Source organism: Aquila chrysaetos, chromosome 10 (assembly GCF_900496995.4).
Source record: "Aquila chrysaetos chrysaetos chromosome 10, bAquChr1.4, whole genome shotgun sequence".
Taxonomy (NCBI): Eukaryota; Metazoa; Chordata; class Aves; order Accipitriformes; family Accipitridae; genus Aquila; species Aquila chrysaetos.
Genome location: NC_044013.1, coordinates 34,041,872 through 34,065,471, shown reverse-complemented (window position 1 = coordinate 34,065,471; position 23,600 = coordinate 34,041,872). Strand labels below are relative to the sequence as shown.

General features: G+C 51.1%; 1 protein-coding gene across 7 annotated transcripts in view; it reads left to right on the top strand.

Annotated features, from left to right (window-relative positions):
* The window catches only part of GTF2IRD1 (GTF2I repeat domain containing 1), a 68,890-nt gene extending 51,537 nt beyond the window's left edge, over positions 1–17,353 (top strand). For 2 of the 7 annotated variants that reach the window (XM_030028616.1, XM_030028615.1), the window contains exons 18-28: positions 212–270; positions 454–519; positions 1,365–1,448; positions 2,479–2,662; positions 3,439–3,467; positions 8,989–9,036; positions 12,423–12,500; positions 14,471–14,663; positions 15,165–15,202; positions 16,157–16,293; positions 17,100–17,353. In XM_030028616.1, the coding sequence (XP_029884476.1) occupies positions 212–270; positions 454–519; positions 1,365–1,448; positions 2,479–2,662; positions 3,439–3,467; positions 8,989–9,036; positions 12,423–12,500; positions 14,471–14,663; positions 15,165–15,202; positions 16,157–16,293; positions 17,100–17,174 (991 nt within the window). In that variant the 3' untranslated portion in view covers positions 17,175–17,353. Of the gene's footprint in view, positions 1–211; positions 271–453; positions 520–1,364; positions 1,449–2,478; positions 2,663–3,438; positions 3,468–5,469; positions 6,358–6,703; positions 7,433–8,988; positions 9,037–12,422; positions 12,501–14,470; positions 14,664–15,164; positions 15,203–16,156; positions 16,294–17,099 lie in introns of those variants that run through there. The other 5 variants (XM_030028621.1, XM_030028617.2, XM_030028618.2 and 2 more) reach the window with 4 other exon arrangements.
* Positions 17,354–23,600: the final 6,247 nt, after the last annotated feature.

Sequence of the window (23,600 nt, the reverse complement as noted above, 5' to 3'; positions counted from 1 at the left end):
CCGGGGAGCGTTGCATCGGCTCAGTAAAGAGTCTGTCAGCATGAAAATTACTTCCAAAGTTCCTCCGCTGCATTGCAGGAGCTTTAAAATTGTTAGCCAGAGATAGTTAGTGGTTAGTGGCTGTAGGAGCGTTGTCTGAGGGGATGCTGGAGCAGCGGGGTGTCACTGGCCGGGGAGCTCATTTGCGTGCCCTCTGCTTGCTGTTTTCCAGACCGGAGCTGCTGGCGGAGGGCATAAAGGAGCCAGCGTCGGACAGCCCGGCAGCCAAAGGTAGGCTGCGAGACGCCCGGCAGCCGGGCCGTTAAGGACTAGGTAGGAGAGGAGTGAGAGCGTTTTCCTACAGTGCGTCTCTTGCCTTCCCTCCCCACCTCGTTTCTTGGCTGGAAACCCCCTCCTCTGCGTCCCCCTTGGCGGCACCGCGAATCCTAATTCCTTTTATGTCCCCTGTCCCAGCTGCCGGCGAGAGGGACTCGAGTGAGGTGCTGCTGGAGGACACTGTGAAGAGACAGGGCTTTCAAGGTGAGGGCCTGGGGGGGGGGTTGAGGCAGAGCCCCCGGCCCGTCGCAGGGGCTGCGTAGAGCAAACAGATGTGGGAAAGGAGCGGCCGCGGGACGTCAGGGCTCGGTGGGTTGGCAGAGGAGCAAGGCGAGGCAAGGATGGGAGGGAGGAGAGGGCAAAGAGGAGGTGGGGTGAGAGGATGGGAAGGACAGGCAACCAGAAGACAAGATGCACAGCTGGGGCGGGCAGTCCGGTAGGTCCAAGGAAGAGGCTCGAAGTGCTCTGGATAGTGCCCTAATTAACTAGCTTTGCTTATCTCGCCATCTGACCTTGTGAGATGCATAATTAAGTCTTCCAAGCCTCGGGGTTTGCCTTTTCTAGGGCTTTTTCCACCTGGGTGATGTTTGTCTAAACACAGCTCCCGTCCCGCAGCCGGCATGGTGGCTCTGTTGGGGAAAGGAGTGACGGTGAGAAGCCTGTGGGCTGTGGGGGCAAGTGCTGCCCTGCTCGAGCATCCCTTTTCGTTGGGCCATGGGGGCCTGCGAGGGTTTGCAGAGAGGGACGGGAGGCTTCAAAGGCTTTGGCTTTTCAGAGAAGCTTTGGAGTGCATTTTATTTTTAACGCCGGTAATTATCGCAACTGAATCTTCGATTTCATGCGGCTTTTATTCTTGGCAAACAGGCGGGGGGAAAAAAAAATCATATTTCTGTTTAGATTATTTTTAAGGACTTTGAATAGCCCACTCCAGAGATTAGCTAATTGCAAGATAAGGACTTTCCTATAATTAGAAAATGGCATTACTTAAAAGTCACAGAGTGCCTTTTAATTTACCAGTAGAAGTCCATAATTGTTTCTTTATTTTACAGAAAATTATGATGCCAGGCTTTCCAGAATAGACGTTGCTAACACGCTGCGGGAACAAGTCCAGGACCTGTTCAATAAGAAATACGGTGAGAAACCAAGGGGGGAGTTGGTTTTATTCCCCCCTTATCCCCTCCTAATTTTTTGCTCCCTATCCCTCCCCTCTCTTCCCGATTCCTCCTCGCCAAGTGCTTTCTCTCACCTCCCCCTGGAGCGGCTGGCACCTCGGAGGGCCAGGGACAGAACAGTGGGTCTGGGAATTGGTACTCTTTGCTGCAGGCCCTTGCTGCCTAGGCAGCTCCCATGCAGCATGGGGGAGCCCGTGATGGAGAGCATGCCGCTGCCCTTCCCACTGCCTGCCCTTCCTGCTGCCTGCCCTTCCCAGCCACATTTTGGTGGGTTTTTTTCTTTTAACGTCCCCCTCCATGAAGAGCAGTGATGGTAAATTCATTAGCGGAGAATTGCGGAGCTGTGAGAGTGCGGGGTGCGGTGGGAGGTTGGGAAGGGAATAAGGAGGGGCCATAGCGAGCACTCGCAGGAGTGGCGGGGAACGAGTAGATGCCACTCCTCCTGTCCCCAGGGCACCTACCCAGGCTCTGCAGGGCACTCCTGTGGCCTGCCTGCCCCAGCATCTGTTCTTTATCAAGCAAGGCAGGGAAATGCTGTTATCCCCATTTTCTAGGCAGGGGTAAGACTTGTGCAGGTTCCCAGGTACCTGCAAGAGCAATTACTTGCAAGGAAATGTGTAGCCTCGGTCCTGCAGCCAGACCTCAGAGAGGCAACATGTCTATGGAGTTATCTCCAAAAAACGTCCCAAAGCAAAGAGCAGCGGCTTTCCATCCCTCCCACTGCACTGCGTGGGCATCATCATACAGGACGGTGCCTCTCCTCGGCCCCACCAGCTCTGCTGCGCGCACGCAGCTGCCTTGGGACCCCTCCACTCCCACCGTGGAGGCGGCCTGAAAATGTTGGTCCTTGATCTAACGCTTGACATGGTGCCTCAAGCAGCCTGCTCATGCCACGCCGTGCTTTGGCAGGGTGGAGTCAGAGCCGCGGTAGAAATGGCATTCCTGGCATCCCGCGTGCTTACTGCTCGCTTACCGCTCGCTTCTCTCCCAGGTGAGGCCTTGGGGATTAAATACCCCGTGCAAGTGCCATACAAGCGGATCAAGAGCAATCCAGGGTCAGTGATTATAGAGGGGCTGCCCCCCGGGATCCCCTTCAGGAAGCCATGCACCTTCGGCTCGCAGAACCTGGAGAGGATATTGGCTGTTGCTGATAAAATCAAGTTCACCGTGACGAGGTATGTGGAGAGAGGTGTCAGCCAGCCTGCCGAGCAGGAGGGAGAGAGGAGGGAGCTGACCTAAATGCACCTCCTGCTCTGCCAGCCCCATTGGGGCAGGGCTGTAAATACTGTACATGCCTCCAGCCCCCAAGACAGCAATTAAGTCAGCAGCTAACAGTTCGACGGAAAGGAGGGGACCATAAAATAGAGATTCCTGCTCTTTCCTCCTGTCCGCTGCCCGGGGAGTTAGTGGGGAAGGCACTGGCAGGAGAAAATGGTGCTCACTGTGATGGATGCGCAGGCAGAGAAATCCCAGCCCCTTTTCCAGGAGGCTTGAGATAGGAAAAACGTTGCTTGGTTTATTGCTGGTGCAAGGCAGTGCTCAGGGTCCCGCAGCGCTTGGAGAGGCACCGGGCACTGGCCATTCGTGGCAGGGTCCTGTGGGTTTTGCAGCCAAAGGGGATGGACACAAGTGGGAGGGGAAAAGCACTTTATGAATGTATCACTGTAAGGTGAGACAGGGGAAAAAATGATTTTTAAGAGTGGTTCCATCACCTTCTCACTGGGCCACGCTGCCTGTCTTCTTACCGACGGGGCGCATGCTGCGCTGAGCAGGACTGCAAGGACCCCATCCCCGCAGAGCTCCTGCCGGTCCCGCAGGAGTCGTCGCACAGCATGTGAAGGACAGGCTGATCCCTAACCCTCCCTGGGCCATGGGATGATGCTTGGTCCAGACGTGTTGGCTTCCCAGTGGCATTTAATTTTAAATCTCCTTTTTTCCTTATTTTTCACAGGCCTTTTCAAGGACTCATCCCCAAACCCGGTAAGAGATGACACCTTTTTGCCTAAGCAATGCATTGGCCAAGTGTTTAGTGGTGGTCAGGGAGTTGTAAGCTGTGGATGGCAAGCAATAATTTTATCAGCTGGAGGAAGGCTGCCCCTGACCTCACTTTTCTGGGCTTCCCACTTTGGTTTTGTTGTTTGGTACATTTGCTGAAGTTCCCCTGACCGAGACAGCTGGCCTCAGCGTCACCCATTGGTACTGCTGCTGTTGCCTTGAAATGATGGCATTTTTTAAGAGCTAAGCTAAGGCAGGGATCTGTGTTCTGTATTTAAGAAAGCACATGCCTTCTTAAGCTTTTCTTTTTCTTTTTTTTTTTTTTTTAAATAAATAAGTGTTGCAATGAGCTGGCAGGTTCAGTAGCAAGGGAGGGTCGTGGGAAGGGGATGATCAACCACAGGGTCTGCATTGGGCTGCAGCAGCGTGGTAGTGAAAGCCCTCTCCAGCTCATGGGTATCCCGTGTGTGGATACACCGGGGGGGACGTGGGAGAGGGGAGGATGGGGTGTCGGGGGTGTGCTCCGTACCCAGCTGCAGAAATCACCGTCCCAGAGCCATGTCCTTCCCCATGCATCGCTGTGGTAGCTCTGCCTCTCGTTTCTAGGCTGCCCAGAAAAGATTGCTGCCGGCAGAAACATGGGTAAAAACCTGTCTTGGTTTTAAATGTCTGTAATTACAACTGTTGGAAGAGCACAGATGGGTGCAAAAAATGTTATCATCTTTATTGATGGCTTCCCATTTCCTTGGCCAGCCTCCATGGGGATGGCACAATTTAGGGAAGACAAATATGACAGAGGAAAACATTTATATGCCCTTATTGGGAACAGCAAAAAGGTGTTAGATGCCTGAGAGGCCTCTAACAAAAGGTGAGCTGTCTGAGAAATTCAGTCCAGAGCATGGTCCATGTGTCGACCCTCTGCATCCCTGTGTATGGCCCAGCCCAGATGATGGGGATGTCCCCTGAGACCTCCAGGGACCTTGGCCCTAGACTTCCTATCTTTTTGGTCCTAAGCAGCAAGGTGCTGGCTCGCATCGGCTGGACCTTGAACGAGCCCTCGGTGAAATGCAAGTTTTGCAGAACTCTGGTTTTCCACAGAATTACATGGCTATAATGCTGGAGTAAGCCGACGATGTATCCACTCCTCCAGCCACATCTTGTCTTCCCCTTCCTCTGCCGTAATCGGTATAATTACGTTAAGAGACGCTGATCTGACACAAATCACATTAACAAAGGAGCACATCAGAAGGCAAATACTTCAACCTGCCAGCTGGCTGGGAAACGCAGCCTGATAAATAGAGATGTAGAGGAAATTGATTTTCTTTTCGATGCACAACATTTTTTTTCCCCCTCCTTCTCCAGCTGAATGCTCCCACCACGGGCTGGCCCATGCTAGCACAAACCCAAAGACATATTTTATTCTGTGTATTGTGGTACCCGTGTGGGCTTGGGAGGAGGTCACAGCATCCCTGCCAGGCGTGGGGCTTCGCTCCCTCTCCTCCCATGGGAATTTTAAATAAGAGCAGTCGCAGGTGAGGGGTTTTTCTTACTTGACATCTCAATTTGTTATAGACTATTTTATATATTTGCTAAATCTTCGGAGACAATTCCAGGACTTATAATTATTTTCTGGTAGTTAGACTACCACCAGAATGTCTCCTCGAGAAAAAAGCTGTTTGTATTTTGCCCCCAAAAAATCCCCGTTGACAGCAATTAACCTCTCGTCTGCTTTTCCACCCCATTACACTGAAGTGGATGGTGGCAACACAGTGGTACATTCACTGCCTTGGCTTTGATCACTTTTCATCTGCCTTAACAAAATTAATGATTTCCAACTAGCCATAGATCATTAAAAATTTAAATTTAAGAGTGTTCTTTTTACCTCAATCTTGTGTAGTAAAGTCCTGCCATGTAAAATGAAGAGCAGCAGCAGAAGTGTGTGCTTGGCGTTAAAACAAAATCAATGAAAATCACTTTTATTTCGCAGAGGAGCATTAAAATGACAGCAATAGTTACTCCCAAGCAGGATGGCATTGCAAAGGTCTCTAAAAGCTGGAAAGCCCAGGAGATGACTCTATAAATATAAGGGAAGTCATGGGTTTTGTGGATCATTTTGACCAAAAATTACATGAAAAGTACACATTTTAAGGGATATTTAATTCTTTTTAAATCATTTTGGGGTGATTTTAGTTGCTTTTAGGTTAAATTACAGGGTTTAGTTTGCTATAAACAAGTCGTGCACCTCCTGCATTGCGAAGAACATCCCACATCACTGCAGGACTGTGGACAACCAGCCTCCTTATCTCTCTCTTTTGGGGACACCCATTTTTTAAGTGAGACTGAAACAGATAAAAGGATTTCAATATAATCTGAGCGCCTCATGCGCTTTTTTTCTCAAGATAATCTATAATTTCTCTGTTGAGATGATATCTCCCCTCTAATGGGTCGCAGTGTGTGTGGGGGGGTGATGCTGCCGGCGCAGAGGCAGCTGGGGGTGCGTGCCTGCAGGGATGCTGTTTGCAGAAGGTGTTTATCTGGGGGGAATGAGGCTGTTTTTTGGAGAAATAAAGCCAGTGGTGGTCCCCAGTGCCTGGAGGAGGTCAGTGGCTGCAACCCCCTTCTGCAGTGCGGATTTGCAGCCTTTCAAAGGTGGGACGATGGCCCCGAGGTCGCCGGTGCCTCTGCCAGCACTTTACCCATATGGCTTCCTGGGGGCTTTAACCTGGGAGCACAAGCCTCCTGGTATCCAGAGATTTTCCTTTTGATTTCCAGTTTCTTTTCTCCCCACCGCTGGTCTCTGCTCTGTGGAAAAAGACCTTCAAAACCCCTTTTTGAAAGCAGAGTGATCTTTCGGCATTAGAACAGAAGTGAGCGAGCAGGGGTGAAGCTCCAGCACTAGAAACACAGTGCTTCTCCTTTCTTTTCTTCTTTCCTGAGGCACAGAGATACAAAACAGGCTTAATTTGAGCCTTTGAAAAAAAAATATCAAGCATAAGTAATCTAGCACACACAAAAAAAAATCTTTCTGTATGTTAATTTTTATGTGCTTTGATTGAAAATGTACACCAGCTCCATCTGTCCTATTCCCCAAACTCCCTACCACCCTGATAGATTATTTCCCATACTCCAATTAATAAAGTAGGGCAGGCAGTGTTCTTTAATTAAAAAACCCACACATGCAGGCATCCTTTTTATATTTTTTTTTTTTTTTTAATCACAAGAGCACAATCCTCCTCAAGACTTTGATGAGATGTGCCTCGCGTTGGAAACTCCTAGCAAGAAAAAAAAGAAAAGAGGAAAGCGCTTGATGGGGTGGTGATGGGAGCTGAAGGCATCTTGCTCCATCACCAGGTTGCTTTTCGAGATCCATGCCCCTCTCCCTTCACCCTGCAGCCCCAATGTTTAACCCCCACGGGAGCAGCTGGGTTATTTTTCCTTCTGATCTGCCTTCCTGTTATCTGGGGTAAATTATTTTTTTAGTGTTGAGCTGGTCAGTGTTTCTAGTCTGAAGGTGAAAATTCAAGCAGGTAGTGTGAATAGCTGTGGAGCTTCAAAGTCTGTTCATAAGCATCTCTGCGATTCCAGTCACCTTTTTCTTTGCCTTTTCTTTGTCTCCTTTCCCCTGTGCGTGTGGCATCCTCGCACCGACGAGAAGGCAGCACCATCACCCAGCTCATCCCAGCCCTCGCATTTGCTCTTGCCTTCCCCCTGCTCCCCGCCAGCCTCATACCCTGCCACGTCCTTCAGAGACCCCAGACCCTCTGTTTTTCACTGTGCTCGTTGAATGGTGAGATGGGTGCTGCTCCATCCCAACTGTGGTCTGGCACTTAGGGATGCGCTCCATACCTCGCAGCAGAGCGGCTGTGAGCCTGGTGGGATGCCTCCTGTGGTTAAGGTTGAGCAGCACATGTGGGTTACCAGGACAAGAAGTTTTAATTATCTTTCTTAATCAGCATGATTTCATAATGGCACCTTGAAATCTTCACCTGAAACACTGCAAGTGCCTTTGAGTTGCCACCAACCAAATGAAATGCTGTGCTGCCCTTCCTAGACTGTTTCTGATTCATATTGGAAAGATGCTGCTGTATGCTTCCCTTCCTCGCTGCCTGCCCACACTCCTGCCTGCAGTCTGCCTGCGTTCCTCCCCATGCTCCTGTCTGCATTCCTCCTTGACAGCAGCTATGCCAGGACTGCGTTCCCTCCTGGCTTGGACTCTAGCTTGGCTTTCCGAGCACCTGCATGACCCATCTACATCTCTTCCCCTTTCCATTGCGCATTTGCCTAAACATTTTGCGCGGTGGGTGCTGCCCGCAGGGTGTCCACACAGGCAGGGTGTCACCCGGGGGACCAGGCGACGGGCAGCATCACTTATTTTCCGGCTGGCTCCTGCTGCGTGGCAGCAAGCAGTGGTGCTCCAGTTGCTTATGGCAGGATTTGTCCGCCTGCAGCCCCAGGCAGTGCAGGGTCCGGCTCAATGCCCTAGCTCACTGTGGTCTGCACCGAAATGTCGGCACCTTCAGCTGCCCTGTGCAAAACCCACAATTTCTGTTCTTTTGGTGTCGCTGAACCGAAGCATTCTCCCCACGCAAACAGTCAGGCCGGAGGCATCGGCAGAGCTCTTGTGCCCTGTGTGCTGCAATACCTGCTTTCCTGAGCCTGCTTGAAATGTTTGATGCATATTTTGAGCTACTTCAGATTGCTCGTATCTCTGCTCAGCAAATTTGGACGCACACCCCTGTTCTCTTCCTCCCCATCCCCTCCAGTTTGTCAGTGCCTGCGTGCTGCAATTTGGCAGCAAGGCCCTCCCTGGTGGCGTGACCCACAGCCCCTGTCCCCCTCACCAGCTCTTCCCACGGCTGCTGGCTTTGGCATGATGAGCCGCTTCATTTCCACCTTTTGCCCATCATGCAAATCCTAGCCCTAGCCCTGTCACTGCTGCTTTTCCCCAGGAAATTAATTTCTTTTTGATATCGCTCGTCACTTCAGCGTCGGTGGCGAGCACCAGCCTCTCCTTAGGGATTCCTTTTTCTCCCCCGTTACTGCAGAACTGACACAGTTTCCCTGTTCGCTTTTCATCTGCTTTAACCTCAGATATATTTTTTCTCCTCCGGCGCAGCCACGCAGCATAACCGCTGCTGCTTTGGCACGTGCTGCAAACGCTGCAATTCGGCCGCGCATCCCTGGGCACATGTGGACCTTGAGCTGCTCAGGAGTGCGGCATAGCTCAAGGGATGCTCATGGGCTCAAGCACCTCCCAAAACGGGTCCCTGGTACACCGTGGAGAGCCCAGCCTGCCCGCCCAGCTCACTGGGCAGTTATTTAGCTATCAAAAGAATCTCTGTGTCAAGGGGCCTCAGGACCGGAGGAATTTTAAGCTGCTAGGGACAGTGTCATCCTGGGTTTTGCTTTTATTTGTGACCAAGAAACCAAGCTGCAGCACTCATGGCTCTCTTTTTCTTTCTCTCTCTCTTTTTTTTTTTTTGTCTTCTTTTAACTTGCGCTGTAGCCCCTAGACGGATAACATCATTGGAAAAAGCCTATGCTGCCTTGAATGGTATGTAGCTCAGTTGATGCATCGTAGATGGTAGCAGACAAGAAATGCACTTGCATTTTAATATGGGAATGAAAATGTCTTAAACCCCCAAATTTCAGGTATTTTTTTTCCTCTCTGCTCTGTTTCCCTGTGATACCAAGAACTGAATGATGCAGGATGTGTTTAACAGTATTTTATTGTTGTTGTTATTAATCCTCTCTGCATTTCTAAGCACTGTTGCTGCAGTCCCTGAGCATCGGTGCCAGTTCTGCTCCAGACAAACCAACCTGCCATGTTATCCTCAGCTCATCCATGTGTCCAAGCAATTAATTTGTTAAAAAATCCACTTGCCATTCACAAGGAGAGCTTGCACAGATTTGGATTGGGTTTTTTTTTTGCTTTGCTTTAACACATACTCTGGGCCAGGGTTGGTGTGTAGTCATGTAGGCTCTGGGGATTTAATATATATACTAATTTACAGGAGTAAAGTGCCTGTATCTGTGGCAGGACACGGCGTATCTCTGGCAGATCTAGCCTTAGTCCCATCAGCTGGGATTCTGGCCACATGTCTAGATGTTAATTGCTTGCTCCCTCAAGTTTATAGCTCTGCTTTGAAAACATGCATATGTTGAGCTAATTCTAATTGTATTTAAACCTGAGTTACTGTGGAATAGCCTCAGTAAAGTCAGCGGGTTTATTCTGGATTTACACAGGGGTGTAATTGAATTGCACCCATTCAAGCTGGAAGTGGGGAAGAGGCATATATTTATCCTCTTAAGATTCAGGGCCAGATCCCGACCGCTGTAAGCAGCCTACCCCAGCTGGGTGTTTCTTTGACACGACTGGGATTGCCTGAAGAAGGGACCTGAGCCGCTTTCCTGGTGGGATGTGTTGGGCAGTGGCTGTTTCCCTGATGAAATGGGCTTCACACCAGGTGTTTGGGTAACGGGACGTTGTCATTCTGAGCGTGGTGGCCAGGTGGAGGACGTGCATCGCCTGGAGCAGCACCCTGGGATGCTGGCGGTGGCATGGGGAGGAGAAAGGCTCTGCCGGGTACCCTGCCTGGCCATGCTGCGGCTTCACCACCGAGATCAGGGCTCGCACGTGGCATCGCAAACCCAGACAGAACCATTATTTATCTGTGGGATACCTTGCATTTGTTTTTTTGTGGTTTTTCTAAAGTCACTAGAGGAATAGGCAGTGTTTTGGATCCTGTTGTCCAACAGCAGACACCTAAACCCCATTTTTGCTAACTACTAAATATGACTTGGTGTTTCTAAAAGAAATGTCGAACTCTGACAAGTCCTATTGGAAGAGAGCACATGATGCTTTAAAAATGTGACCACTTTTATGTAAGTGCCTATGGAGTGCAGGGGTCCTTGCTTCAGGCAAGCAGGATCAGGAAAAAAATAATCAACTAGCTACTTTTTTTAATTAAAAAAAAATAAAATGCTAACACAGAGCTGAAGCCAGCAGCATGCATAAACCTGCTTTATGGGAAGGACTCAGCACATCCCAGGGGTGCCAGTGGCTTCCCCGAGTTGGTTATTTCCCAAACCCAAATGGATCAAGCCAAAGGTAGATGGAGATCACTCTTGCCCGGAGCTGCCTGGGGATGGAGGGGCAGGTCCCTGGGAAGTGGTGCTACTGGCCAGAGCCTCCTCTCTGGCTTCTCTGTTCTGCATGCTCAGTTCCAGGTTTTTCATGGCATATGTTTGTGTCCTTGGATGGGAATTTGGGAGTCCTGCCCACTGCAAGGCAGAAACACCCCCCCTTGGGATCTTGTTTCTTGCACTCCGGTTGCTCGGGGCACGAGCGGAAAGGAAAGAGCTGCTGCGTTTTTCAGTCCCAGAAAATTAAACGAGTGAGAACACTTAATTTTGGTGTTTCTTTGTCTGCTACCATCTACACATCCATATGGGTGTGTATATACAGCCCAGAAACTGAGCATCAATGACAAGGAAGTCACAGAGGGAGCCCACAGGGTTTACCCCTGCCAGCCTGCCGCAGCCTCGGGAGCGGCACCGCAAGGCAAGGTTCTTTAAAATCAGAGCTCCTTGGCAAGAGTTATTTGATTTTCTTCTATTTTATTTATTTTTTGCTCCATCCCTTTCAAGCTGCCTTGTTGCCATTTCTGGATTTGAAGCACGACTTGGCCCTGAGGTTCCTTTGCGGAAACGTCTCCCCCTTTTTTTTTTCCTGGTTATATCCAGGCAAAACTATTGTTTTCCAGGTGGAAAAGAGGCTTTTTTTTGCGCCGTACCCTGCAGTAGCAGGGTGCGGAGATTTAAGGGTGCCAGCTTCTCTCCAGGACCCTCAGCAGCAGGGTGGCTGAGGCGTGTGGTTTCTGCGCTGAGCTCTGGGCTCTGGGGCCCCGTGCAGGGAGGCAGGGACTGACGTCAGGTTTTCAGCTTGCGTTTAAAACCTGCAATCCATGTGATTGCTCAATATCAGAATCAAAACCATGTGATTGCTCAAAATCAGAATCAAAACCATGTGATTGCTCAAAATCAAATTAAATAGCTGCAGATCCGGAGCAGAGGATGCTCAGGTCCCTGATGCTGAGGTTTGCAGTGCTCACCTTGATGTTTTAAATAACCATCCTGGATTTCCATGCCGTGGCGTGCCAGCCTGGGTGAAAATACCTGCCTTGGGTGCGGTGAGGCTCATGGTGGTGATGCCTCCTCTCACCCAGCCGGCTCCACGCTGCACACCCCAGCTGGCTCAGGGCTGGAGGGGTGGCCCCTGCGAGAGGCCGATAAGGTTCATTCAGTTGGTGCTTTATACCTGTGGGGTGAAAAAGCATCAAAGGGGGCCGGTACTCGCCCCAGTTGTTTTTCCTGGAGCCCCCTGAGGATGCTGAATAGCTGGGGGAAAATTCTACTGACATAGGCACGTCGTCTGAAATGAGAGAACGGAGGAGAAACTGTTTGGCATGATGAGGATAATTAAAAAAGCTAGTAAAGCCAAGCTGATTATATGGCATATTATAAAACAATACTGTACTTAGGAGCCCAGCTATAAAAGTGCTATCTCATTCCTTGATATCACTTGTGGGAGCATTCATGGCACTGAGGGCCTGAGTCTCCGTTGCTTTGCATATTTTGCAGTCATTTACAGCACCGCAAAGTGGATGTAAAATGCTCTCAGCCGTGGCAGTGCGTGGCAAATGCAGATTTGGCAGCATTTTATAGCTACTTTGCACGGCTCTAAAAGGCGACGCGAGGTGCAGGCGCGGAGCAGCTGCCTCTGAGGTGTCCCCACGCAGCGCTGGGGCAGAGGGACGGAGACACGGTTGTGCGTTGTGACAGTGGGATGGGTTTTCCAGGGGCTCAGAAAGAAATGGGGTATTCCCATTTGTCCCAATTGTCCAAAAGGACAATTCCCTGTCCTTTTTTGCTTTGCAGATGAGGACGATGCCAACAGGCTCGGAGAGAAGGTGATTCTCCGAGAGCAAGTGAAAGAGCTTTTCAATGAAAAATACGGTGAGTCTCCCGTCTGCACGCATCGCCAAGCGAGTTTGTTTTTGCTGACAGCAGCCATAGTCGAAATTAATTCGACTGAAGGCCTCTATTTATAGGCCAAGTGCGCGGCAGCCTGCTGCAGCGCAGGTTTCGTCCCACTGCTTCACGTTACAGCCTGTCCCCAGGGACGTTCCCATGTCTCGCTCTCGGCAGGTGGGACCGTGACCTTCTTGTTGACAGCTCATCCTTGGCGAGGGGAGGGAGGATGGAAAAACGCAGCCAAAGAGCAGGATTTGTTCTGTCTGGTGTCAGCCTTTGATGTGTTTTTAACGTGTCCTGAGCCGGCGTGAGCCATGGTGTGTGTGCTGAGTGTGCCTGCTCTGCCCCAGCCTGCTGGCAGGCAGCCCCTGCCTGCTCTGCCTGCCAGGCAGGGAGCAAGGCTGCGGCCGCAGCCCGACGTGGGGCACAGCTGGGGAGAAGCTTGCTGGAGCCACAGTGAAAAAGGAGGTCAGGAGATGGAAGAAGATTTGAAATGCTGTTTGCAGGCTCCTTGTGTGCCTTGCAAACCCCTCCTCTCACCCGTCGTTGGGAAAAGGTGCAGTAGGAATAGCAGCAGGGCAGGGGGAGCGTAGGAGCCAGCCGCAGGATGCACGGCCCCGAGCGGCGTCACCGTCCCAGCCCCACAGGTACGGGCTGCCACTGCTTGTGGTGTCCCCTCGCCGCCGTTGGGGCACAGCTTGTGTAAGTGCTGAGCTGTTATTTCTCAACCTGTGACTCCCCAGGGCTATGCAGCTGGGCCATGGCGGCTTGGTGGCACCCCACCACTTCAGTGTGGTGTCTTGCCTCGTGCCCCAAAATACTTGCCTGAAGAACAAAAATACCAAAATAATAGCAAAGCAGTGGGGAATGTCATTCCCCTCCTTTCTCAAGTTTCCCATTGTCAAGGCTGCTCGCCCTTCCCGCAAACCCTGTTTATTTTGGGGTGCTGCTTGCAGCATGGGCTGTGTGCTGCTTTGGGGGCGGATTTGCCGCACTGGAGGTGCCAGCGTATGGGTGCAGCTCCCCGGGGAGGCTGGTGCCCATGCTCTGAGCATCCCCATCCACCCCAGCTCAGCAGCACTCACCCCACGTGGGGGCTGAGCCCACAGCAGATCCCTGCATTCCCATGGTCCTGGCACCGCTTATGGAGCACAAGATGCCAGGTAGGCTCCAGGGACGAACTCCCTGCGAGGAAAGCCAGAAATGTGGCTGAGGGGCATCTCACACCTTCAGGTTTGAGGGCTGCAGAGATGTGAGGCAAGAGCAGGCTTTTACAATCAGGACCAGCACAGGGGGGAGGGGTGTTCGCTGCTCCTCACCGTGCAGGAAATAAAGGGGTACCCAGAGAGGTGGGCAGCAGATTTAAACCACACAGAAGGAAGTACTTTTAAGGCAGCAAGGAATTAAATTGTGGTATTTCACTACTATAGGATATTGTGGTGGTTCAAAAAATGTGCAGGAGTGATGTGATGTGATGTGATGTGATGTGATGTGATGTGATGTGATGTGATGATGAGCGATGGATGTGATCTCCACCCCAGTGACGCCCAAACCTGCTGACAGCCAGAGGCAAGAGGAGATGGGCAGATCTCTCCCATTTACCCTCTCTCTTGGGCTGTCTCCCATGCTGCTGCTGCTGGCCCAGCTGTGGGCTGGTGCAAGCATGGTGATGGGTGTGCTCTGCACGGAGGAGAGGTGGGTGTGCAAGTGCTGGTGCTGTAAAACAGCCCTCACCTGAGCCTCCTGGCAGCATCCTAAATGGCGACTAAGTAGGCAATAAACTGGGCAGGCAGATACGAAACGGCTGGTTGGGATGTGGCTGCAGCATAGGTTGGGCATCACGGCAGCTGTGGCTTCTCAAAGTCCTCCCAGGGCTCTTGGTCCTTCAGCTGGTTGGATCCGGAGCCCTGTGGGGTAAAGCAGGTGCATTGACCTCTGCTCTGCCATTACAGGAGAGGCTCTGGGCTTGAACCGGCCCGTCATGGTGCCCTATAAACTCATCAGGGACAGTCCTGACGCTGTGGAGGTTACTGGGTTGCCGGACGATATCCCTTTCAGAAACCCCAATACCTACGACATCCATCGGCTGGAGAAGATCCTGAAGGCACGGGAGAGCATCCGGATGGTGATTATAAACCAGCTCCAGTAAGTTCCCGCAGCTCTGCGACTGGGGAATATTTCTATTCGTTAAGCATTGCCCTTGCTTCTCCAGTCGCGAGTGGGGTAAGTCACCATGGGGCTACCGGAGTGGGGCCACACCACCACGTACCCATGGAGGACCCGCTCCATGCCCAGCATCCGCTGTCCTGCACCGCAGGGATATGCTCGGCCACAGGTGGACACAGCAAAGCGTTAGCAGGGATGGTTCATCCCCTCTTTTTTGCACAGTTTGAGATGATGATGCTGGGAAGGACCATGGCGCAGGGGCAGATAACGGGACAGCTCAGAGCCCCAGCTGAGTTATTTCGGGTTGCTGTCCTCCAGGGAGCGGTGGGGAGGCTCCATGTCCCATCCGTGCGCAGGGGCAGTGTCAGAGGAGCAAGCTCGGGGTTGGGGTCGGGGTGTGGGCTGCGTCCCAGCACGGGCAGGTGCGCAGGGGAGAAACCACGGTGTCCGCCTGCTCTCACCCCCTTGTCTCTTACACAGGCCATTTGCCGAAATCTGCACTGAGGCCAAACAAACAGGTAAGCGGAAGGCTAAGAAATAACCATGGCTTTCCCTGCCCTGTGGCAGAGGGAATATACAGGCAAAATGGATGGGGGTTGTGGGGAGGTGTGTGAACCTTCCGCATCCCCAGGGGAGGCTGAGGAGAAGATCCTACCCAGAAAAAGTAGTCAGGCTCAGCATCTGTTCAGGAGCAAACCATCCTCTTAGATGACTGCACTTCTGTGAGCTGGGGAGAGACTGGGCTGTTGGAGTCAAACTTTCAGCGTATTCTGGAGGATTTGATTATCCCTTTCCCATTAGCGATTTACTCACCATGAGAAATTTATTCACTGGTTAAAGCCCTTAATTTGAGCCATCGTTTAGCAGCTGAACATCTAAGGAAACAAGGTTTCTGTGATCACTGCGAATGCAGTTCTCTCTCTGTCACACCCTCCCCAATAAATCTCAGCCAGTTTTAATCGAATGTGTCAGAATTAGCAGCCCCAGAGATAATTAGGATCCTATTAGTTTTATGAAAATAGATGGCTAGGTAGAAAAGGGAGATCTAGCAAGGAAGAGCATGCCCGCAACCTGATGTAAAAAGAGGTGCAAGAGAAGCTTTATATATGCAGATATATATGGGTATATCATATATGCAGATATATATATATATGGGCATATTGTCATCACAGCTGGCACCTTCACAGCCCCAAAGCATCCAGCACGGACAGAAGTCTGTGGGATATCAAGCTCTGTAAGTGCTGGAGTTTGGGATTCACTAATTTGGGGGATTTTCTTTGCTGGTGCCTGAGGAAAGCTGGCAGCTCCATGCCAGGTTGTTGAGGCCAAGCCCATGTCACCAGTGGTGGCACAGCAGATCACCTTGGGGGGATGCTCAGCAGGAGGCGAGGTCGGAGCGGCGGGATGGATCCCCGCATTTAGGAACCACTCGCAGGGCTCGGACACCTCATGCCTTCCCTCTTTCCCTGCAGAGAAGGACAGCAGCGTTCCCAAACGGAAGCGGAAGAGGATCTCCGAAGGGAACTCGGTATCTTCCTCTTCCTCATCTTCCTCTTCCTCCTCTTCCAATATGGAGTCTACATCATCAACAAATCAGATCTCACTTGTGGTAAAGCCTTCCAAATATTAGGGGGGTTACTGCCTACCTATCTTTCTGCTTCAGGATGCTGCTCTCTGCTCTCCTCGAACCGTCACCACCTCCCTCCGCCTCACAAACACTATAAAGTGTGACATAAAATGGCACAAGCAGGTTTGGCAAAGGAGAGGATGCAGCTTTGGGGCTGCCTTTTCCTGCCAGGTTTCGGGGGGGGGGGGGGGGGTCAGCGGAGCAAAGCACCCGCTGCCCATCGGGGCTCTCCTGCATCAATCCTGCCGAGTGCTTCAGGGGGATGCTCAGCATTAGCGGGAGCCGCACATGAGACAGGCTCAAGCAAATCCCCCGACCCCACTGGGCTAAAACACAGGCGCTGGCGGCAGTGCCTCGGCCCCGTGGCACCTCTCGGCAGGACCCGGCGGTTCCCCCGTGGTCTGAGCTTCACCGGGCACGCTGCTCCGGCTCGGTCCTGGGAGCGATGCAAAGCTCCGGCGTGCAGTGAAACTACGAAAATAGGAAATGAAATCAGGGAGATGCATCCAACTGCTCTCCCTCAGGGCTTTGCTTCGGTTGTGGATGATACCAAATGCTTTTAAAAAATAATTAAAAAAAAAAAAAAGGCACAAGAGAAATATAAACTTAGAAGGTTTTTTTTGTCAGGTTTGCCAGTGGTGTTTTGGTTTGGGGTTGGTTCTTTTCTCTTATTTGGAAAGTGGGAGCAACAGCCCATGTCAGAACATGTCAGAGATTTGATGTGTGCATGGTTTTGTGTTGTGTCCTAACAGAGACTTTTGCCTTCTTTTTCTCTCCCTCTCTTTCAGCAATGGCCCATGAACATGTACATGTTAGACTATGGTGGTCTAAACGTCCAGATCCCAGGACCTATTAACTATTAGACCTCAATACCGAATAAGAACCTCAAATGAAAGAATAAATAAATAAATGTAATTTATGTAAAAAGTGTATATTCCAATATGTATCAATGCCTTTTAGTTTTTCCAATGATTTTTACACTATATTCCTGCCATCAAGGCCTTTTTAAATAAAAATAAAAAGTGTTGCCTTGCTCTTAAAAGTACTTATTTTATTACGTATATTATTGATAAACAGCATTTACAGGTAAGAGTAAGTGCAGGAGGGCACCCCCGGACAGACCTTGTCGTGCTTTGCTGCTCAGTAAAATCCTTAGTGTCACCAGTGCTTGAAACCAAGAGGTTTGACACGTTTTAATGCTTCATTTAATTTAGATCAAAGGTGTGAAAATTTGCATACAGAGCTGCAGGAGGAGCGGTACCAAACGGCAGCGGTGACAGACGAGGGAACCAGCCCTTAAGAGCATCAGAGACCTGCACCCACGAGTCCTGTTGGCTCTGGAGCGGAAGCGGGTTTGGATTAAGCGGGAAGGTTTCAGGCTCCCCAAGGAGCAAGATCCCCCCCTCAAGCCCTCTCGTGTCTGGCATCCTGCCGCCTCAGACATGGAAAGGCACAGAAGCAATTTCGGTTGTATGTGTTTAACCAGCTTCTGAACCAGGAAAAGATTTTCATTTGGCAAAGTTTGTCACTATTTATGATTTTCTAAGAGGCTTTGACGCCTTATGGGGGGGAAGCTCCCACAGTAAGTACAGGCTGATCCCGCTGATGCTCCACAGGTTCCATAAAACAGGACCAAGAGCTGCAAGTGGCATTGCTGAGAGCATCCAGGGGAGCTCCTGGGCATCTCCGCGTGCCCTGAGCCGCTTCGCTCCATGTAAGAAGCAATCTGGGAAATTGAGGGCTATTATTTGAAATTCCTGCAATTTTACTTCCATTCCACTCCTGGAGTTTGGCAGCAGAAGCTAATGGCGCCGACCACTATTACTAACCACTGCACATATTTCACTTGTGTTTTGTGTCTGCTGAGAGCTGTGCACGGGCGAGACACAGCAGGAGCTAATGCAGGCATGAGGGTGGCGTCAGAAGAAACATCCCAGCTTGTGTGTAGGTAAATGCAGCCCAGCAGGAACCACCAGTGAAGCGAGTTGCCCCGGGGCTTATAGCTTTGGTGTGGTCCCAAGCAGCAACACGCGGCGTCACTGTGGGGTGACCATTGCTGGGCGTCCATCCAGGCTGCAGGACGGGTCCCAGCCTTTTCATGGAGCAAACCTGCCCCGAAAGCGGCAGCTGTGGTCTGCTGGAGAGTGGACGGTAGCGGACACAGGATCAGTCACTCGTGACAGCTTTTCTGAGTGCAATGCACTGCTTTATTTGTTTTACGGGTTTTTGGTCTGCTTGAGTCCCTGTCTTTTCAGGCCACGGAAGAGTTTTGATGGTGGGTAGAAGTGTTTCAAGGCAGCTGCAGTTTTATTTCCTGGCTCTGGACTTGAATTTGCTGTGGAGTTAGATGCAAATGATCACATGAGATAATAAAAGCCCAAACAAATGCAGAGGACAGCACAAAGGCAGCAGCAGAAAGAAGGGCAAAGATCTGTATCAGTGACCCCAATTAGAAATACAGTTTGACATCTGAGCGGTTGGCATCAAAATCTGAAGTCTTTCATGTTTCTGCCTGATGCTCAAACCTGTGGCATCTCCAATTAGGAAACAAAGAAATATGATTCAGAGGTAAAAATACGATTTTGTCTTCCCAAATGTCTGAAAGGCCCTTATTCACAGATCAAACCCCACCGAGTAGGTGACTGCTAAGAGGGCACACTGATTATATTTTGACTTTTCTTTTTTTTTTGCCATTAAAAAATTAAAGGTCTGATGCCATAGCACTGAAGGCAGTGGCGCGGTTTGGTAATGAGTGGAGATGTTTGAGGCTGCCCCAGGTCTGCTGCCGTCCCGGCGTCCCACAAACAGACCGGCGGTGGGGGGGAGGCTGCTCCCAGGGCATGGGTCTGGAGCACTGCACCCTGCACGGGCCCTAATTACTGCTGCTGAAAGGCAGGGGTGAGTGCAGGCAGTGGAGTTAAATTAGGGCATGGGAGCTATGCTGGGGACTAATGATTTAGTTCAGAAAGCCGAACGCAAGCGTAAAGGCTGTAAATGGGAAGGGGGTGTGTGTGGAAGCCGAGCAAGGAGGCAGCGTAGGACTGTTTCCCCACTCTGCCTCTTCCCTCTGCCCCTGCCAGCATCCCCGGCTCGGAGCCTGGTTAGCAAGATGGGGCAGGGGAAGGCTGGCTGTGCCGCTATGGCACGGGCTGAGCCCAAGCTCCAGGCTCAGGTTTTCTTTCCTAAGTTTCTTGATCCATTAACTGGAGCTCTGCGTGCCTCCAACCCCGCTCACCGGAGCGCAGCTCCTGCCCTGCCCTGTCTGCTCGGTTGGGTAGCTCCACGACTGCCTGGCACCTCCAGCATCCCCAGGTTGGGTTTTGAGGCTGCTGGGTTCTGGTAACAGATATATTTTGGGGAGTGAATAGCAGTAATTCCCGCTGGAATTTCGGGGAGTTTCAGGGCCACAGCATCCACTTTTCATTTCCCGTGGCTGGGGTGGGAAGCTCCTGCCCTCAGTGCATGGGTTTGCTTGTGACCCAGGAGCACTGACCCTTCCCACTTCAGAAAAATGACAGATATTGCTTTATTACTGTTTTCCCTCAGCTGTAATTCTCACAGCTTCCCTAATCTTGATCCTGCAGTTGCAGGGTATTTTTATACCCAGTTTTTGTGTATAACGTGATTATCTGCTGAATGGAATCTGCTCCATTACAATTAGACAAGTGAAGATGCAGATCTTAACACTTGAGCCACGTTTCTCATTTATTACTTTTCAAAGACTTTGGTGGGTTGGTTTTTTTTTTTTTGTTTATGTGTTTACAAATCCAATAACAATCCTCATTAAGAGTTGCAAAACATGAAGCCATTTTGATCCCAGGCAGATGGCAGCTAAATGAAGTTTAATTAAAGAATGAGAGCTTTGATTCAAATCATTTTTAAAAAACATAGTGCACCGAGATGCTAGAGAACAGCATAAACAGCATCTGTGATTTTTATTCAGAAGCCCGAATGCATTTGCGAGGAAACACTTTGCAAACCCTTTTGGAGCAATCAGGGGTTGTGGGCTGCAGCTCGATGGGCCGGCACAGCCGGCTGGGTGCCTGCAGAAACCTCCCTCCCCTGACGCCACGGCAAGGCCAGGAAACTAATAATGCAGCCAAGCGCAAGGTCTCGCTTCCTTCTTTGGGTGGTTTTTTTTATTTTGACTTTTGAAGAGTTCAGCTGATGGCAAAATAAGACTTGATTTGAGAGACAATCAAGTTTCAGGCTATTTTCCAGCAGTCGTTACACCCACCCCCAGTCCTCCCCCCCACAGTAACTAGCCCCTTCCAGCAGCGCGCGAAGCAGTATGGGTAGCATATACCTTACGTGTAGTCCTTTGTAGCCTATACAGCTTAAAGCATGTTGCTTATCAAAGGCTAAAGCTAATGAAATGGAGGCTGAGGTGGCATGGGAGGCTCTGTCCCGGTGGTGCCAAGGCTTGACTGCCCCAGGAACCCCCCCAGGCGGCTCCAGCTGGGGCTCAGAATCATAGAACCATTTAGGTTGGAAAAGACCTTCAATATCATCGAGACCAACCATCAACCATGCCCACTAAACCATGTCCTGAAGTACCCTGTCTACTCGCTTTTTGAACACCTCCAGAGATGGTGACTCAACCACTTCCCTGGGCAGCCTATTCCAATGTCTGACAACCCTCTCAGTAAAGAATTTTTTTCTAATATCCATCCTAAATCTCCCTTGCTGCAACTTGAGGCCATTTCCTCTCGTCCTATCACCAGCCACCTGACAGAAGAGACCAGCACCCACCTCACTACAACCCCCCTTCAGGTAGTTGTAGAGAGCAATAAGGTCTCCCCTCAGCCTCCTTTTCTCCAGACTAAACAGCCCCAGTTCCCCCAGCCGCTCCTCATCAGACTTGTGCTCCAGGCCCCTCACTAACTCGGTTGCCCTTCTCTGGACACGCTCCAGCACCTCAATGTCTTTCTTGTAGTGAGGGGCCCAAAACTGAACACAGTACTCGAGGTGCGGCCTCACCAGTGCCGAGTACAGGGGAACAACCACCTCCCTGCTCCTGCTGGCCACACTATTTCTGACACAGGCCAGGATGCCGTTGGCCTTCTTGGCCACCTGGGCACACTGCTGGCTCATGTTCAGCCAGCTGTCAGCCAGCACCCCCAGGTCTTTTCCTGCCGGGCAGCTTTCCAGCCGCTCTTCCCCAGGCCTGTAGCGCTGCATGGGGTTGCTGTGACCGAAGGGCAGGACCCAGCACTTGGCCTTGTTGAACCTCATACAATTGGCCTCGGCCCATCGATGCAGCCTGTCCAGATCTCTCTGTGGAGCCTCCCTACCCTCAAGCAGATTCACCCTGCCTCCCAACTTGGTGTCATCTGCAAACTTGCTGAGGCTGCACTCAATCCCCTCATCCAAATCATCGATAAAGATATTAAACAGAACCGGGCCCAACACCGAGCCCTGGGGAACACCGCTTGTGACCCGCCGCCAACCGGATTTCACCCCATTCACCACAGCCCTCTGGGCTCGGCCATCCAGCCAGTTTTTCACCCAGCGAAGAGTACACTTGTACACTCGGCACTTTCCCCATGTGCCCACCCGGCTGTAGCGGGGTTTAAGGCCCACTGTGTGCCCCTGTGCAGGAGGGTGCAAGGGGGAGGACAGCCCAGCAGATGCTTTTCCATACCAAAATTTTCTGTGGTCCCAGTGAGAAGCAGGCACAGGTTTCTGTGCAGGCTCTTTCTCCGGCAGAGCGGACAGCCGGAGTCTTTCCAGGAGTGGCAGCTACTCGACAGAGCAATGGCTTTTATTTAGTTCATGTGTCTGCAAGTTGCGTGACCTTCGGCCACGGCTTTCCTTCCCCCGGCACTGCCGGAAGACCACGCCGTGCTCAAACCACACAGGGTGTTCGGTGCTTTCCATCCCCCACATAACTTATATATAAGATATAACTTGTGCTTTGCCACCTCTTGGATTATTTTCTCTGGTTAATGGCTCAAACACTGTTCAGGTTAAATGGGTAGTCCTATTGATTAGGATTACCTAATCCAGAGAAAGACCCCCCCCCACTGGTGTGCTGGTGCTGCTGGACGGGAGAGCTGGTGGTCAGCAGTGACGCTGGAGGCTCCGGGGTCAATCGGGGGGATGGAGCTGTGGTGCTGTAATTCACGAAGACACTGCCAGCGGAGTATCTAAGTCTTTTGTTAAATGAATGTATTAAACAGCTGTCTCAGACTCAGATTAACAGGTCCGTGGGGTATAAAGGCAGATTGATGTAGCTGAACTGAACTGGCGCGCTCTCATGCAGAGATTAACGTCTTTTCATGAGTGGGGTTTTTTGAGGGGTGATGTTTAAGTGGAATGAATCTCTGTGAGCCATCATTAAAGTTATTTATTAATTTTTTCCCCAATAAGATTATGAAATAGGCACTCCTGGAAGGGACAGGCTGAATCCCCAGCAAGACCATTTGTCTTACTAAAATGGCTTCACAATCCTCATGCCAGGGGCTGGGATTTCATCGCTGCCTGCGGGATTTGGAGACGCAGGGCTGCAGCACATCCACTGCCGTCGGCAGGCTTGGGGAGGAGGGAGCTCTGCTTTGCCCCGTTCTGCTAATGGCAAATGGTGGCAGAGAAGACTGCTGGAGGTCTCCCCTGGTACAGCTGTGTGGTCACAGGAGGGTAACGAGGCTCCTCGTTAACCTGCACTTTAATAACTCTCTGAGAAGGGCCTGGGCAGCAGCTTTTTAAGGGAAAAGGGAGGAGAAGAAGGGTGCTGGGAATGGTTCATCGAGAATCAGGGAGGCATCTGTGCAACTCTGTGCCAAAGGATGCCATGGAAAGTTTGTGTGGGCTCAAGGGGAGGCTGGAGAAGTAACTTGGAAGCAAGATCTGTTGAGGGCTACCTAGCTGGCAAACCACATCGGGTGTGGGAACCTCCCCAAAATACCTGGGATCTGGGTGAGTACTTGGGGAAAGTGTTGCCTGTGCTTGTCCTGTTCCCTTCTTGGGCCACCTCTGCACAACCACAGTAGTGTCCACCTGCGCCGTGACCCAGCCCTGCAGCCTGAGCTGTGTAACAGGCCCTGCCTGTGTAACCCAGGGCTAGCTCTGGGGAAGTGCTTGGGGTAGGCAGGCATGTTTCATGGAGACTTACTGCTCTTCTTCTTGGTCCTCTGGACATGCAGCTCTAAAGGTTTGTGCAGACCTGCCCTGCAGTTCTCTTCCTGGGGTTTGGAAGAGCTGGGAGGGTCACAGGTGACCTGTGATGGGGAAAGCAATGATGACTCCTTCGGTCATGCCCCAGCTCTGCTTTGGCGTTGGTCCTGCTG